The sequence below is a fragment of the Gambusia affinis genome, linkage group LG16 (assembly GCF_019740435.1).
Source record: "Gambusia affinis linkage group LG16, SWU_Gaff_1.0, whole genome shotgun sequence".
NCBI classification, from domain to species: Eukaryota; Metazoa; Chordata; class Actinopteri; order Cyprinodontiformes; family Poeciliidae; genus Gambusia; species Gambusia affinis.
In genome coordinates, this window is record NC_057883.1 from 6,869,637 (window position 1) to 6,886,720 (window position 17,084).

The following is a 17,084-nucleotide window of genomic DNA, read 5'->3' on the forward strand; positions in this document are numbered from 1 at the left end:
CTATTGGCCCAGATTTTTTATTTTGTTTGTTTCTAGAAAAAAAACCCACAAACCACCAAAATTTCAGTCAAACCATTAGATCATCGCCCCAGAGGAATCTTGTCTCTTCACCTTCCTTCTGGGTTTCAATGCTCTAACCACACAGAGGACATGCAGGGGACACGGCAGCTCGGAGAACAAGAGCGGCGTTGTTGAACGTTCGCACTCCCACCTCGCTGGTGTCCAGTCTTCCAGAAAGAACAAGAGAGAAGCTGGATCACATAACTGAATTTTTCTCATGGATTTTTGTGGTCAAGCAAAAAGTCTCCTGTGGCAGCAGGCCCATGTATTTCAATTCATAAATAAAACTGGATCCTCAAATGCTTCCTCCTCGTGCTGCATGCTGGAGAAAAGCTCCACCCTCTTACCACATAAAACTCCAGAGGTTGGCTGCCAACCCTTTGCCTGGTGAGATTATAGCTTTAAGTGCCTTGCATAATTGGGATCCCATTATCAATAAAAGATTGGACACGAAATGAGTCTGCCAACACAATTCGTACGATGAATCAGCTGAATTGGGAAACCGGGTAAAGATGGGGAGAAAAATAAATGCCTCAGGTTCGAACAAGGTCGTCGTCAATGACGATGGATAAAGAAAAGCCCAAGCTGAATAACTGTTGTTGTGATAACGCACCATAATGTGAGTTATCAACAACTCACAACTGTTGTGAGTTGTTGATAACTCACTATAATGTGGTGAGTTATCAACAACGTCTTCACAGAACAACTTTAGTTAGTAGCTTCCACGTTGTTAGAAAATGAGACTTCTATAGAAATGAGTTGAGCCAACTCGCATCCAAGCTTTGAAGTTAGTACAGTACCTGTAGGTGACAGATGTCAAGAAGAGCTGGTTGGTGGAAGGCGAACAGCTGGACATGTTGGGGTCAAAACCTGAAAATGTGTCCATGCATGAGATATCAATAGATATTACACAGCCGCACATTCACACAAGGACTGTTGTTCTCTGGTATTCTGCTGTATTGCCCTCCAAGAACTACAACTATGCTACCACTCAAAGTTACGATGGTTGAGTTCGGCAATAGCATCAGTCTGTCCGATCGGCAGGAGAGTCGTTACTCTAAAGGCCCGGGTCTACCTTACTGCACGAAATGTCTTTGAGAGAATTTATACGTCAATAACTCCCCCCACTGCCTTTGCTCAAGCCTCACCGCATTCCCTGTGGTTCTTTTGTTAAACAGTGAATGCTGCTACAGAAGAATACTCCTCTCCAAATGGAGAGAAAGACAGATTTTCTATCACGATGACAGACACTGCAGGTAAAACCAGGCGCCACTCCTCCAAGAGTGGAGTAAACCTTTTACGATTTAGCCTCAGAGTCTCGTTTGTCCCACAGCATCAAAAATTGGGTAACTTCTAGCTGTTTGAAGATGGCCTGAACCATCTCATCCAGTGAAATGTCTGGTAAGTTTTGGTGACGGCGGTATCTCAAATGCAAGAAAAGCGGAGGAAACCAAGGTAAAGTACCAAATGTGTTTTTATACCCCTCAAGTTTCGATGTGAAAAATAAATATTGGTATTAGCGATGCCTATTTGAGACCATCTACAGAGATCTTGTTTGTTTTAGAGTCAAGACTTTTCAGGTTGGACGATGTCCCTGGAGTGACATTACAGGTGGAGGTACAGAGTATTTGGTAAGTATCTTGCAGATTGTGGGCACACAGTAAGTACTCTAGGTAGGTAGATGTGTGTAATCTCTCTCACTTGTTGGTTAACAGCCTCTCCAGACAGATTGGGGAACATTGCCACTGACAAGCTGGTAAACCAATCACCTAGGTCCAGTATTTCCTCTTAAGAAGGACTATTTTCTAGGTTGGCGTTCTTGCATTGGCAATTTTCGAATGCGAAGATTGAACTGGAGGTCGATGAAGACGATTCCCAGGATTCACACAACCATGTTTAACAATCCGGCAACTGGAGGAGATGAGCACTGGATCTAAATCCAGGTCAATTCTTTCAGAAGTCTCAAGCCAACCCCAAAACCTCTCCGAACAGATGACCGAAACAAAGGGTCAAAAAATCTTTTCTTCTGGGCATGTTCTGAGAATAAATCAAGAAAACGGGTCTCCAACGGATCTGTAAGATCTCACAACATGGAAGCCACAAAACAATTCATGTCACTGTTCATTTTCTCTTCTGTCTTCATTTGCACTAAATTAGAGTTTAAATGACTCACGCAATGCCGTTCTCTGAAGCTAAGGCTTCACGGGCAATAAACTCCATGACATTCCTCTCCTTGCATGTCACCTCACGGCTTAGTTGCGCCATTGTACCCAGCATGCCTTTCTCTCCCGCTACTGCCAAGCTGGCGCTTTACGCAAAGATCTGGAGGAAATGGCAGCAAGGATGAAAGAAATCTAAATGGACCGAAGCGAGCTAAATGAACAAGAACAGAAAAAGAAACAGCAAACAGCAAAACCATCTGCCTTCAGTTACCATTGCACGACAACGCGTGTGGATAGCATTGCCAATGCATGGCTGTTTTTAATTTTTTCATGTACAGGCCAGACCTAGCTGCTTTGTGTAACACTCAGGAACTGCAGAAAGGCTGGCGGAGTGCAGCGGGGGAATCCCATCAAACACCTTCGCCCGCTTTCCCTTCCTGTAACAGTTTAACCCGCGCTAAACGGAGCGTGTGCAGAAGGCAGAGCAAGCTGCAATTACAGCGCTGATTACAGATCAGCTCCACCGTCAGGCTTTTTTTTTTATATATTCCAAAGGGAATAACTTTGCACAAGAGGGAGGAGGAGGTTCTGCAGAGAAATTGGGAAGCCCCCACTTGAGATCAAGAGGAAATATGAACCGTAGTTTCACAATGACCGCACATACCGATGCAAATTTCTGATGTTCATTTATTTGCCTTTACTGTTAAACCTCTGTGTAGCTTTCCACACTGCTCAAAAGCAACACAAGAGTGACATCTGCTGGCGACGATTTTCCCTACCATGTTTTGTAAACAATATTGTCTTTTATTATTTTTGCCTGACGACCTGAAATATAGGGTGTAATTTTAATCATTTAAAAATATGCTTTTTTAATGCATGACTGCAATCAAGTGTAGTTTTAAGTAGATTTAAAGCCCAACGTAAAACCCAAATATTATTGTACAAAGTATAAAATAAAAAAGAAAGTTGAAATTATAAATCGTGGGTTTTTTTGTGGTTTAAATTTCAGAAATGGGAGTATTTTCTATATCAACTGAGGACTGAAGCTGATGAATTTAAATTATGATTAGAAGGTTAGGGCAATAATAGTATATTTCTATGTGACTGTGTGGGAAAACAGAAGACCTTTCACACAGATGTAGAAAGAAACAAGAGGTGCAAAAATGCTGGTCAGAACTGGAGCGAAAATGACGTATCCCTCAATGCTGGCAGAATTTTTGTATTTCAGGCTATAGTTTTGTCTCAAGCAGTCATTCAAGATGCAAGACATGACGACAGACTGAAGTCACCAAAGAGGAGCTTTTAAATGTATCCACAGTGTGCCAGTTCGTTAAGTCTCCAAACTTGATAATTGAACACTTGACTTTTTTTCCTACACGGTACCGTTTTTCAAGACGTTAATTCAAACTGGAGCTAAGGACGTCTTTGTGCAATGAACTGTTTTTATATTAATCCAATCAAAGAAACGCTCAGCTATGTCAGCCGCTTACAGAAATGAGAATTTTCTTTTAATAAATTTTTTATTGTTAAACTTTCATTCAAAGAAATGAAGAGCAGAAGCTGCCCGGAGTAGAGTGAAAATGCTACAAGCCATAAATAGCGATCAGAAAACAAAACAAACAAACAAATAAAACTGACCAATTGAGGGATTTCCAAATGAACGCATCCGTTTTTAGAAATTATAAAAAATATTTAAGTGTTTCAATAGTCCGTGAAGTTCATCACAAGCCCTAGAAAAACAATGGGAAGTGTGTGAAAATGCAGGTGAAACGACAGACACTCCTTTTTCTAGCAATAAGTGACTTTTGTAGCTTTGAATCAGATGCTTGAATTTTTGGAAAAAGGTAAAACGAAACAAAAATAAATAAAACTTAAGTAGACAAAGTCTCTCAGCTGTGTACAGCACTGCAAACCAAAACCTAACCTTCGTCTAACCCTCACTTTGTCCTTTTTTTTATTGCCTTTCAGCATGCATACAGTCTGCTGCCTCAACCGCAGGTCAGCAGAACATTTAGGAGGTTCCTAAAGAAAACATTCATAACGGCAAAAAAAAAAAAAAAAAAAAAAAACAGAACAGAAAATGACAGCAACATAATCCATGTCCAAGCAATACGAACACACCATGAACTACGTTTGGAGTGAGTAAAATATTTTTTTTCTCCCTCCCTCCCAAAGAAAGTCTGAATGTGCTTATAGTGAAGATTTCAGTAAAATATATACACTGCAACTCAAACTTACATGACAACTGAGCATCTTATGTTAAAGGAGTTCCTGCCTCATAACTTCCTGTGTGTTTTTTTTTAAACCCAAGGCTTCATACATTTTATTGCACGTGGTTCCTTTTAAGTTACATAAGTGCTGCTTTTATGTTTTGTTTTGTTTTTTAAACTCGATTCTGTCTTCACTGGAACGCGGTAAGCGAAACTTTAATCATTAAAGCGTTAAATCGTGAACTGGGAAGGAAGCTGCAGCCACAGATCATCGAGTGTGTTTTGGAGAGTTGCTGCGTTCATATTAAACCAAATCTAGTTTACTTTAAGACATTCGCCACACATAAAAAGTCCAGATCCATGTGAATCATCCAGGGGTTTAATTTGAACTCAACTTAACCTGTGGCAATTGTTGCCGTTTTAAACATCAGCACTTTCACGTGAATATGACGAAGCTAACCAGATTTGACGTATTAAGGATTAAAACTAGCCTACCAGCAGAATGTCAAATGATGTTTGTGTGTGTTTATGTGTGCAGAACAAAATGACCCATTTGTAGAGTAAAATTTACAGACCAAAGCTTGTTAGAATTCAAAGAAAAAAACAACTATTTTGGAAAAACAATGCATAGCATAAACAGCGAATCGAAATTCGTCTGTACTGCACTTCATACCTACGCCGCACGTAAAAACACGTGTGAGGAAAGTTTTTGTTGTTCCAGTTGGAGCCTGCTGCTCAGGTGGAGAGAGCCGAGGTAGAAGTCCCCTGGTTTTAACAGAGGAGGGAGGGGAGTGCAGTGCAGTGGGGTGCGTCTTGGGTTGGGGGGTGGGAAGATTTTGGACCCCTTCTTCTTAATACTGCTATTCAGGACCACAGCTCCTCCATCTCCGGCTGACTCCACTGTGCTCTTATCGAACGAAGAACGGGAATCCCGGCGCCGACTCTCTAGCTGTCCTCCTCGTCTTCCTCGCGGCTTGCCACCGCTCTCTTCCTCAGGGCTTCGTCGGGGTAGCCCTGGCCCTCGGGAGACTCCCTTTGCCTTCTCCAGGCCCTGTCCTGGTCTTCATCCTCCTCCTCCTCCTCGTCCTCCTCGCCGTCAGCCTCCTGGTCCTCATCTTGATTTTGGATCAGTCGGGACTGCTCCATCAACTGTTTCTCTGCAGAAACACACAAGCAACGTCAGGGAGGCTCTGAGCTAGCTACAAGCTACGCTAAAACCTTTTCTTACATGAGAGATTGAAAAGCATCCAAACCCCTTGAACCTCCTTAAATTTTGTAACCTTACAATTTCAAACTGATGCAGGGTTTTCCCCCCAGTGTATCATGAGCCTGGCGGGCCACCAGGCTTTACTTGCCTACCTGCCAAACTAAGCGTTGTTTTGTTTATTTTACAAAAGGGTTTTTACACACCACTAACAGTTACTGTTAAGACAGACTATGCTGGGTTTATAGTCAAAGCAATAACAAGTTACGCACCTATTATGCTGTCCAATCCCGTCGGCCCCAAACGCTTTTATTTCAAAATTATGATGCCCGTTTGTGCAACTCTGCATCTTTGTAACTTTTAACATTTTTTAACACAAAAACTTCAGCTTCTTTGCGCCACAAGCCCGGAACAAACTTCCAGAAAACTGCAAAACAGCCGAAACACTGAGTTCCTTTAAATCAGGGCTAAAACCCCCCACCTGTTCAGAGTGGCTTTTGAACCATTATAAGTGGAACATTAACTGGACTATATGATGTGTATTGATGATGGTACTGGGCAAAATGTAATGTCTGTGACTGATTTCTCAGTTGGTGACTATATGTTGTTTTTATGTTTGTGTTTTTATGATGTGAAACACAGTCGGCTGCTGGTGGACTGCACTCTACCACCAAGCTTAGCAGGTTCTCTGTGATTTATCCTTTTCCTTCCTCTTCACAAATGTGCATTATTTGATAATTTATCACTTGAAACTCTTAAAAAATGTATACATTCAAGTTCTGAAACCAAAATCTGAAATTGAAACATAAAGTATTAATACTTCTACGAGTCACAGCATGACATAAATATTAATGCAAAAACTCACTCTGGTAGTAATCGTGTGAGGAAAATCGTCGGGAAGGAAAGACGTAATCTGCGATGAACACTAGCAACTAAAATGACAAAAGCATTAAGATTATGCAAATTATTCACGGTACGTTTGATTCACAACTTACTGGTGGAGGGACACAGAAGTACTCACTAGACCCAACGTCAGGCCAGCCAACAAGGTGACCAGGCCAAAGATGACATATGAACCCCAAACAGGAATCCCCAGCTGCTCCATCATGTAGTTATGGCAATGCTGCGAAACAAAACACGGTTCTCACATATTTTTAGCCTTGAAATGATCTGAATATTCAAGATACACAAAGTGCTTCAGCAGCACATTCATTACAAATATTCAGCAGCAGACATTTTGCCTGAGAAGCAAAATGGTGTCATTTTTAAACTGTGGATGTTGTAATTTGAACACTTATCAACAGCGAACAGGAAGTTTGATTTCATATCAGTGGGCGCTTAACACTAGAAATACTTAGGATGGGTTTTTAACTCTCTCTGGTTTACAAGCAGGACAATGTGCAATCAAGGGGAATGAGCCTCACCTAGAGCAAGAAAAAGAAAACATTATTCTAAGTGCAAAAGCTGGAAATGATTCCATCTTCTGTTGTCATATCCGCTTTTTATTACACACCAATCACAAGCAGCCACAGTCCTCTCAAAAGACGGTCTGCAAATATCAATGAGTGGGCCATTTACTTACTCGGATGAACATGGAGAGCTTGAACAAAGCCGACATCAAGTTCATCCTGTCAAAAGAGGAGGCGAACGCAGCATGTAACTCCACACAGATCTCTCAGTCACAAAAACATCTGCATGCTCGTGTGTCGCTTTTTAAAGCCCACAACAGGGCGCCGAGAATAGAGTGAACATCCACTGACGTTTTCTGAGATTTCCAAAACACGAAAGGACGCAAACGTATTTTTTTTTTTTTTTAGACACTTACAAAAATGAGGACGGCCCGAACCACGAAGAAACGGGCTCCGTGTTTTTCCATTTCTGTTCGTCGATGAAGCTGAGGAAATCTTCTTTGGTACGAGCGCCGTGGTACTTGCGGAAAACGCCGTCCTTGCAGCTAAAAATAAAAAATAAAAAAATAAATCTCAATCAGTGACAAAATTAATGGGGCTTTTAGACGGAGCTCAGGTTTTCCCTCAAACTCCTGATAAAAATAAATAATCTTAATTTCCATTTATTTGACTAGTGTTATTTCTAATGTTTATAATAGTGGTTTCTGTGGCACAAACGTCAAACAGTAAATACACTTTTACACTTTAAAGCTGTTTCTGCAACAGCAGGATGTTCAAAAAAAATCTTTATTTAACTTTTAAAAGCAACATCACCAAATGGACACCACAAATAAACAGAAATATCACCTGTTAAAAATAATAACCCACCTATAATAACAGCTTTTTTTTTATATAACAATGAGATATTCTAACATAAGCCTGAGAGTATGTGCAGCACTCAAATATGTTTGCAGCAATTATCTTTAGGCGCTGCCGAGGAAAAAAAATAAAAAACAACAAACACACAAAAGCGGAATCAATGGAAACCACAAACCATGCAGATACGTACTGGTATATTGTAGGAAGTGAAGTTATGATGAAACGCCCACTCAGACCTTACAGAGGAAAGAGACGACAGTCAGCAGGAAGGACTGTTTTTGTTGCAGCCTCACATTAATGCATTAGCTTGTGTCAGATCTCTCCCAGTAAAACACATTACAGATTAGGGTTTAAACCCGGCGTCGGCAACCCGCATGCGGCCAATGGCTCTCTGGAGCTTTTTCAAAACTGTTTGAAGATTGAAAAAGAAGGGGGTGGGAATATATCCATTTTGTTTTGATATGGTTTCTGTAGGAGGACAAACACGACGCAGTCATCCTTAACGTTTTCCAATGCTGTAAAAATGTGTAGAATAAATATTAAATTTCCACATTTCCGTCAACGAAGATTTGTGTCGTAGCCTGTAACCCTTTTTTTCAGCTGGGCGGGGCGCGAGGCAGGTGGCTGTTGTAAACAAACCGACGGCTGTGTGGTGAGCCACGGCGAGCAAAGGGGAAAAGAGAAAAATATCCGAGGAGAGATTCTACAATTCCTGGACCGAATCGTTTGCATTCATTGCCAATGGGGAAGGATTACCTAAAGGTTTGCTCTGTAGCGAGAAGTTGTTTAATAACAAAATGAGCACCGTACTTTCCAGACTATAGAGCACACCTTACTGTAAGCCGCACCTACGAACTGAAAAAAGAAAACAAACAAACAAAAAACAGAAACGGTTTTCTCCAGCCGCATGGTTCAAAGTGGGGGGGAAAGCAGCGGTTTATAGAAAAATATGGTACAGTGGAAAGACATTTCAAGGGAAGGTATGTTAAATTAGCTGCCGGGTCAAGATTCAAGTTACATCATACATGTCCGTAAACAGAAGTCACATTAAACCGGTAAGAACACAATCCTGCCATTTAGGCACATACGTTCCATTTTGTGTTTTCGCTCACACTTACAAGGGATTATTTACAAGGAGTGATCATTACACAAACTGCATTTGGGAGCAGATTTAGATTTTCCAAGTTCCAAAAGGAAATATATCTTTCCCTGTCGAATCTTTATAATAAAAATGACATCATAAATCTGATTTCTTTATTGCATTTCTTTATTGCATTTCTTTAATTTTACCAATGCAACGAAACCTAAAACACTCATTTTGTAACGGGAGGTTGACTTAAAGCGCCATCGTACAAGAGAGTCGTCACGTGGTGCGTCATTCCTTCCAGGACGCACTGCAGGGAAAATAAAAATTTAATCATGAATGCTCATGAATGTAAGCACTTAGTCGTTTTGATAATAGGCTAAAATAGCTAATATATATGTGTTGCCTTTATGATAAGCCTTACATAAGGCTTTAAACTTTTGTGACAGATTTGTTTTGAGCGTTTCAGATAGTCGCAGTATGCGTGAACTAATTAGTGTTGCCCAGCATGGGGTTGCTTACCAGGTTGTTCCGTCACATCCACCTTGGCGACGTTGATGCCCATGTCATCCCCCCAGTCCGCGAACTCTTTCCACACCGGCTGCAGCTGCTGGCACGCAGGACACCAGGGTGCGTAGCTGCGGGAGGAAATATTTGAAAAGCTTTCAATTCCTCTTGCACGTCGTGCTGCTCGACATCATTAGCCCTCAAGTTAGCATCCCCCCCAAAAGGCTGGTTAGCTATGAATATTTGCTTAGAAAGCTTGACTTTTTCGTATCGTTATGAGACTAAATTATGATAGACATAAACTTATCTTAAGCTACTTTAGCTAACGGCGGGAACTCGGGTTTTAGTTCAAAACAGAAACTGCAAAAACTAGCTGGTTAGCCTGTTAGCGGGACACTGACAACTCAATCATCCATTCTCCGGTCATTATCTTCTCCCAGTCCCCGTCCGTCACATCCTTGAGGCTGTCGGGCTTGGCCGAGGCTGGCAGCGACGATGAAAATGTCAGCAGAAGGAGAAAATGACATGTCCAGGGGCGGAGACCCGCTACCCCCGATAAAAACAACGTGATTCCACTCATGCTGCTAGCTAGCCGACGAGCAGTGTCCATTCCACAAGTCACTTCCGGTGTGCGCCTTCTCGGTAGCGGTAGTGACGTCAGAACAAGCTGATAGATAGATAGATAGATAGATAGATAGATAGATAGATAGATAGATAGATAGATAGATAGATAGATAGATAGATAGATAGATAGATAGATAGATAGATAGATAGATAGATAGATAGATAGATAGATAGATAGATAACCGCATTTGTTTTCTTAATCGTATTAATTTTTTTTATTTTCTTCGTTATTCTACTTTGTATTATTTCTACACCTGAATTTATGTATTAACATCAGGTGTAGGTCTTGTCTACATAATATTCAAAAGCTAAAAAATGTCATGTTTTAAAGCTAACGATATTTGTTTGACAACCTTGTTCTTAAAATGTTTAAACAAACAAATTTTGCCAGCCAATATTATTCAAAATGTGGACAAAAAACCCAAAAATTAAATCAACTTAATACCAATACATGAAGGAGCAATGATAAAATCAAAATGAACCCATTTAATCCCAAATTTTGTCCTGCAAAATAAGTGTATGCATTTCAAACCTTGGACCTCCCTAACACATGATATTTATGAATTATTACATTTTATGTTGGTTATGTTAGTGAAAATGTAGGTTTCATACTCGGCAACAATTGTTGCCGGTGGGAAACCGCATAGTCTAAATCATACAAATATGGCCTCTTTATACATAGAGAAAAATAAGAAAAAATATGACATGCATAACTTATTATAACAAAGAATGATTACAGGAGTGTTCAGAAATATTTTAGATATATAAAAATTCAATGCCACAGCCTGCAGATGTCATTGTCTCGATGTGTCAAGTGACCTTTGACCTTATTTGGTCATTTTATCAATGAGGTACGGTCAGGTGAAAATGTTAGCACGAACAAATCTGCATCTGGGAGGAAATTGTCCCTGTTCCACCAGACCAAGCAGTACACCTTGGCCCTGTCCTGAACTAGTTTCAGGAGTGGCGTCATCTCATAGTCGTCATTCAGTGAATAGACCACACTTTGTAAAGGATTGCCTTTTTGGGGAGGGTGTAGGTGGGGAGGGTTTCAACTGTGGGAATGACAGTGATGTAGAAAACATCATTTTGAGCTTCCTTCAGGTCTGGAAGATCTAAAATATCTGATAGTTTTAAGCTGTGTGGGAACAGAAGGGCATATAGATTAAACAGCAAAGCTATGGACACACAGCATAATACTGTCTATGTATTGTGCTATCGGCAACAATTGTTGCCATGCTTACATTCACTCTTCTTGTGATGAAAATATTAATGAAGGGATGCAATTTTCTTTATATCAGTAGAAGACACTTGAAAGAGCATATGTTAAAAATATTTTATTTATATTTGTTTATTAAAGTATTTTACTGACTTCCTCTTGTACAGGTTTGTGACTAACATTTACCTCCAGCGTTACAGGCAGGAAGTAAAGAGGTCTGGTCATGTGACCTTTCACACTAGATGAAATTAATATTGCTTATAGTAGACACATTATTATTTTATTATAAAACTTCAATTAGCTCCCAAAAGTCAAAATAATTATTTTAGAGCTTCCATAAGTTGGATAAAATATCTGGCATTAATTGTTGTTTTAAATGGGTTAATAGTACTTTATGAGTACATCCTTGTAGTAGCTGTGTCAGCCAACAAACTACCGCAGTACATAGAGTAAAACATTTCAAAACTTTAATTCTTTCAATTTAAGTGATAATGGTTTACATATAATAAAAACCCAAATTCAGTGTCTCAAAAAAAGTAGAATGTTACATAAAACAAATAACAAAAAAAGCTATTTCAAACAGAAATGTCAAGCTTCTAAGTAATAATCTGAATTCTACGTACTCAATGCTTGCGTTTTGTTTGTTTTTTATCCTCTCTAAAGCACTTCCTCTGCAAAAACATAAGCGCTGTTTCATACAGTTAATGTATGAAAAAGTTACTCTTGATTGATACTTTGGCCAAATAGTGCCACCCTGTTAAATCTTATCCAATCTTGGATAAGATTGGATAAGATCTTATCTTATCCAATCCATGAGATAATACTGACAGGACATTCAAACCACTCAAGTGTGTCGCCACTCAAAAACCTGAATATCGTATTACGCAGACGCGTTCTATATAGATATTCATATCTTTAACTACACACTCTTTTCTGTGAGTCCTGCTCCGTGAATCGGAGTGAATGTGCTGAATGAGAGCAGTTATTATCGCCGGGAACCTGGAGGCAGATTGCACTGGCGGACGGTTATCAGTGCGCCTCGCACTCTAAAAATACCTCCCAGATGACATCCTTTTGTGAACCTACCTACGGCCCCCGCTCTCCAACCATCAGCTCTGCTCCACTTACAGCGAAAGAAAACAAAAAAAAGGGGGATCTTCTTCCTGTCCAACACTCATTGACGTCTCTGCTTTAACGTAATGCACCAACGAGGAAAAATAAGAAGCAGATCCCGTTTGGCGTTGTTCCATCAAACTCTTCTGCTCTGTTTGGTTTCCTGCTGTGTGGAGGTGCTTACTGTGTACTAAATATGCTCCCGATTGTTCTGTTGTGCCTCTTTCACTAATAGTGATTTTTTTTTCATGTTAGATTCGCTCATGTAACTGGAAACACTCACTTAGATCTGCCAGATTCTTCTAATTTTACATTTAATTTGCTATTGATTAAACTCCTTATCAGAGACTGATTGTTTCCATGGCGATTTCTCGAATGCGGCTCGAGAAAGGGAAGATCACAGATATTTCCCTCTGTGGTATAAAAACCATTCTTGTTTTTTGGTATCTCGCCACTGTGACCACAAGTTTATACATAAAAAGCCAATTTTAGCTCTACCTTTTTCACGCATTATTCTGATTTCCTTTCCGATTCAATCAAATGTCAGCCACACAGTTTCAGGATTGCAGCGCACTATGGGCTTTACAAATGTTTATTTTTGACAATTGTTTTTGTGGGTCACAATATTGAAAATTCTGAAAAATGCATGCACTTTTGATACTAAGAGTGCAGAATGTAAGATTGCACTCTAAGAAGGTCCAGGACTAATGTTGATATTCCAATCATCCTACCACTTGGCATCTTTGGGCCATCGACACACATTCCATCCCTCCTTCTATCAATGGATGGATGGACACCATCACCAATGGAGACTGTTGGCGGCACTAGCCTACCGTCTAGCACTAGCATGTTTCTTGTCTGTTTTGATATGAGTTGTCAGCACATCAGCTTGTTTTATAGTTAAGTACGATTGCAGATAAGTATGTCTTGGCATATTAGTAGGTTACATGATGGATAAACAGGGAGCTGCACCAGCTGACAGCTTTTGTTGTTTTTGAAAACAAACAAACAAAAGACTCATTAGCTTGATAAAGTAATTCACATGGACTATAAGACAGTTTTGGGAGTCCTACATGAAAACAGGACATTATATTAGTCAGTGACTCTGATACCAATCGCCTTTAGGTTGCTTGATAGGAAAGCATCATTCCAGCACAAGTTGTTCCATAGATTAAGAAATTGATCTGGATAATATATTCCAGTCTCAATTGGTGACGTTGCAGCCTGTTGGGTTTCTTTTGGGTTGATTATTTCTATGATAACAGAACAACAGTAAAGGTAACCTACACCACTGAAGCTGAAAGTTATCTCTGAGGTCTATCACATTCTGTTTCATATGGAGCATATGTTTGGATATTGTTGTCTTTTTTCTTTAAGAAGGAGCTTCTGCATTCAGACTGCAGACTCTCGATTTGTATCAATAATTATCTGATTCATGGACAGTATCTATGATTTATTCTGTAGTATATCTGAGTTTATGTTTTCATGCTACTGACCACACAGCGGTGGCACAATATGTGAAGTAAACGTCACCTCCTTGAAGCTGCATTTTATCTAATGGCCAGCAGGGGGCAACAGTATTTGTTGAAAAAATGGGCTAATCTCTTTACTTCTGGGTTAAGTGACCTCCGGTGCTCCGGTGATTGAATAGTTTTGTCTAAAATAGATTATATATTAACGACTCTAATTATGAGTCATGTAAGTTTTAGCATTTTAAACATGCAAATAGACAATTACCTGCTGCGTATATTCAGCCACCAGGCTCTCGTTTCAACATTCAACCTACATTTGAAGCCTTTCAATAACGTTTCATGTATGAACTGTGTTGCATAAGACGTGTCCGTGCGGCGGTACGAACTGTGTGTCTGTCCATTTTGTGCGGACTTGCGCAGTTACTCGGCTGTCATGCGACAGCTGATGGCATTCAGTAATTTCAAGGTTTCAAGTATGATGAGTGAGAAGTGGCAGTGCGTGGGTGTGAGGCAGCACAGTGGAGCCTTTTCAATCGGAGAGTGCGCCACATAATATTCTACAACTAATCTCTCTGGGTGAGATTCTGCGCCTCCAGGACTCATATTCACTCTTAGTATTCTGACTAAAAATCCGGCTGTACGCCATGTTAGCAATGAAACCACCACAATTACATCCGTTTGTCCAGTGCACAGGAAAAGCCTCGGTCTAAAATCTAAAATCACTTTAGACAGGGGCACATGGCTTAGGCGGTACATGTCAAACATTTAAATATATAGTATTTATTTTTAAAATATTTGATTTAGTAAAATTAACTACTAATTTTATAGGGGTTTTTTTCCACTTAATAATTCAAAACATCGGTTAAACACTGATTTTTTATTTTATTTTATTTTTTTGCTAATTCAGGGCATCTTTTCATGATATTAACATTTATTTAACAGTGTTAAAATATGTAGGTGGGACAAAAAAATAAATTCCAGGAAAACAAAAGAAATCTGTTAACCTTTTTACATTACTTTTTACATCTATATATGACATGATTGTGTAATGGAGGACGATGCAGAACTTGTTGGACAGACATGATTTAAGTGGGACAGTAATTATGTTGTCTTCAGTTGTTAGAAGTATTTATATATTTATCAAATATGACTTAAAAGAAATTTGACTTTGTAATTTGACACCTTGAAAGCTCAATCAGAGTCTACTGTGTTTTTTTTTTTTGAGAGGTAAACTGTGTTCTTAGAGCTTAGTGTTTTTACTGCATAGTGGCGAAAAACGCAATGAGAACAGCTTTATGTTCAGTTTCCACACCTTAATCCAGTGGTTCCCAAAGTGTGGGGCGCGGCCCCAAAGGGGGGGCGCAGTGCCATTGCAGGGGGGGTGGGAAGCGGTATGGATGAATGAAATAAAAAACAGCCACACCAAAGTATTTCACTGTAAAGACGGTTTGTAGTTTGTTCTGTTGCAAACTGAAGTGTGAAATAAACTTCAGAGGAGTTTGAAAACTAAATATGTGTTTAGGTTTGTGTCTGGTTGAACGATGTGTGTGCCCAGTTAATTTTTTTTTTCTTTTCTTTTTTTTGGGGGGGGGGGTTTATTGTAATCCATAGGAGGGCCCAGAAAATCTTTGGGAACCACTGGCTTAATCGGAAAGTGTTTTTGTTTTTAGCGCCAGCAGGCATTTGTAGAGACATTAGAGACATGTCTGTACGGTTTACGAAGGGAATAAATTAACTTCTACCACATCTTGCCCTCCAGCTGAAGGTCTTTTTTTTTGTGTGTGTGGTTGTTTTCTTGAAAATAAGTGTCTTGTCAGCAGAACAAGAGAACGGCGTACGTTAGGTACTTAGAAAGACAAATAAAGAATGCCAAACATGCCTCGGAGGAGACGAGCCCAACCTGCAAATTACAACTTAATAGCATCTGTTCCAGCATTCTAATCATCAGCTGGAGCCACTGGAGCTTTCCTAATTACCTGCGAGGATTCAACGTTGGCTCCGTGTTGTTTTGTACGTCTTATTCGTTTCAGCAATGTGACCGATTCACCGCCGACTGAACACGCTGCAGGCTTCAGGAAACATCATGACAACAGTTTATTGCGGACAATGAAATATGATATTAAGCATGTTATGGCGAACGGGTCAGGGCGTTCAGTCGCCTCTCGCGCAAAGTGGAATCTGGGTCAAGTGGGGTTCAGACTTTCACTTCAAAAAGTTTAAATGATATTTTATACCCAAAGGTTGAAACCACACCACCTTCAACCCGAAGCAGATTTAAGCTCATTAGGCTTTAGGTGAACTAACTCATCAAACTAGTGAACTTGCTTTCTTGTGATTAGCTCTCCAACGAGCCTCTGTCGTTGAGATTTGCCTGTTATTTACTTCGCCGTCGCCCGAGGGACACTATTAAAATTCAACCCATTTGCCACGTTTACGATCTTTCTACCTCTGGATGATAAATGGTGACGGTATGCATGAGCCACCAGGCCCTAGATAAGAAAATCTAATTTTGAAACTTGAAAGATCAGCGTTCCCAAATCATTTTCAGCCCGCGTGGAGAGAAATATCAGACTGTTTGTGTCAACATGGTAATCCTCGCTCTGGAAAGCTACGTTTCTACCCGAGGCGGAGCAGCAGTCAATCAGCATGCTTCATAATGCTTGATAATTGATGAGGTTTTCCAAAGTGAGTGCTTCCCAAACTCTTCTTCCCCTCTCCGTCTCCTTTCTGGCGTGCAAATCGTTGAGTAAGATTAAGCCCAAATCTTGGTTTAATATGCAGGTGCGTCTCAGTAAATGTGAGAATTCTGGGAAAATAAATATATTCATATTCTAAAGAGTCAGTACTCATAAAGATGCACTTTTTAAGTGTTTTAGTTTAGATCAGTTAGTTTTTCTTTTTGTTTTGTTTTGTTTTATTCTTTTATAATGTACGGAGGCCCAGAGGGCAGCGGTCCCCAACCACCGGGCCGCGGACCAGGACCGGTCCGTGGACCAATCGGTACCGGGCCGCGCAAGAAATAATTAAATATGTCCGTTCTATGTATCGAGTCCAGAGGAGCTTTTATTTTCAAAATCCTAAACCTGAAGCTGTCGGTTAAGTTTTGAAATGTTTTACTCTGTGTTGTACTCAATCACAAATTTATTGACAGAACCTGACTTA

At 40.0% G+C, this 17,084-nt stretch overlaps 1 protein-coding gene across 1 annotated transcript; it reads right to left on the reverse strand.

The window, feature by feature from the left end:
• Positions 1 to 3,723: 3,723 nt before the first annotated feature.
• tmx1 (thioredoxin-related transmembrane protein 1) lies at positions 3,724 to 10,144 on the reverse strand. The gene is made up of 8 exons (XM_044143164.1): positions 9,896 to 10,144; positions 9,510 to 9,625; positions 8,094 to 8,139; positions 7,462 to 7,590; positions 7,219 to 7,264; positions 6,658 to 6,759; positions 6,502 to 6,568; positions 3,724 to 5,589 (listed from the first exon to the last, which is right to left on the reverse strand). The coding sequence occupies exons 1-8, from the start codon at positions 10,102 to 10,104 to the stop codon at positions 5,378 to 5,380; spliced, it is 927 nt and encodes a 308-aa protein (XP_043999099.1). The 5' UTR covers positions 10,105 to 10,144; the 3' UTR covers positions 3,724 to 5,377.
• Between the last annotated feature and the right edge of the window lie 6,940 nt (positions 10,145 to 17,084).

What these genes read in the sequence shown, in the direction of transcription:
- tmx1 (XM_044143164.1), bottom strand. Translation starts at nt 10,104, where the DNA reads ATGGACACTGCTCGTCGGCTAGCTAGCAGCATGAGTGGAATCACGTTG. An exon ending in GGATGTGACGGAACAACCTG is followed by an intron (nt 8,140 to 9,509) that starts GTAAGCAACCCC and finishes TTCCTCTGTAAG; the next exon opens with GTCTGAGTGGGCGTTTCATC. An exon ending in CTGGCCTGACGTTGGGTCTA is followed by an intron (nt 6,569 to 6,657) that starts GTGAGTACTTCT and finishes TTGTCATTTTAG; the next exon opens with TTGCTAGTGTTCATCGCAGA.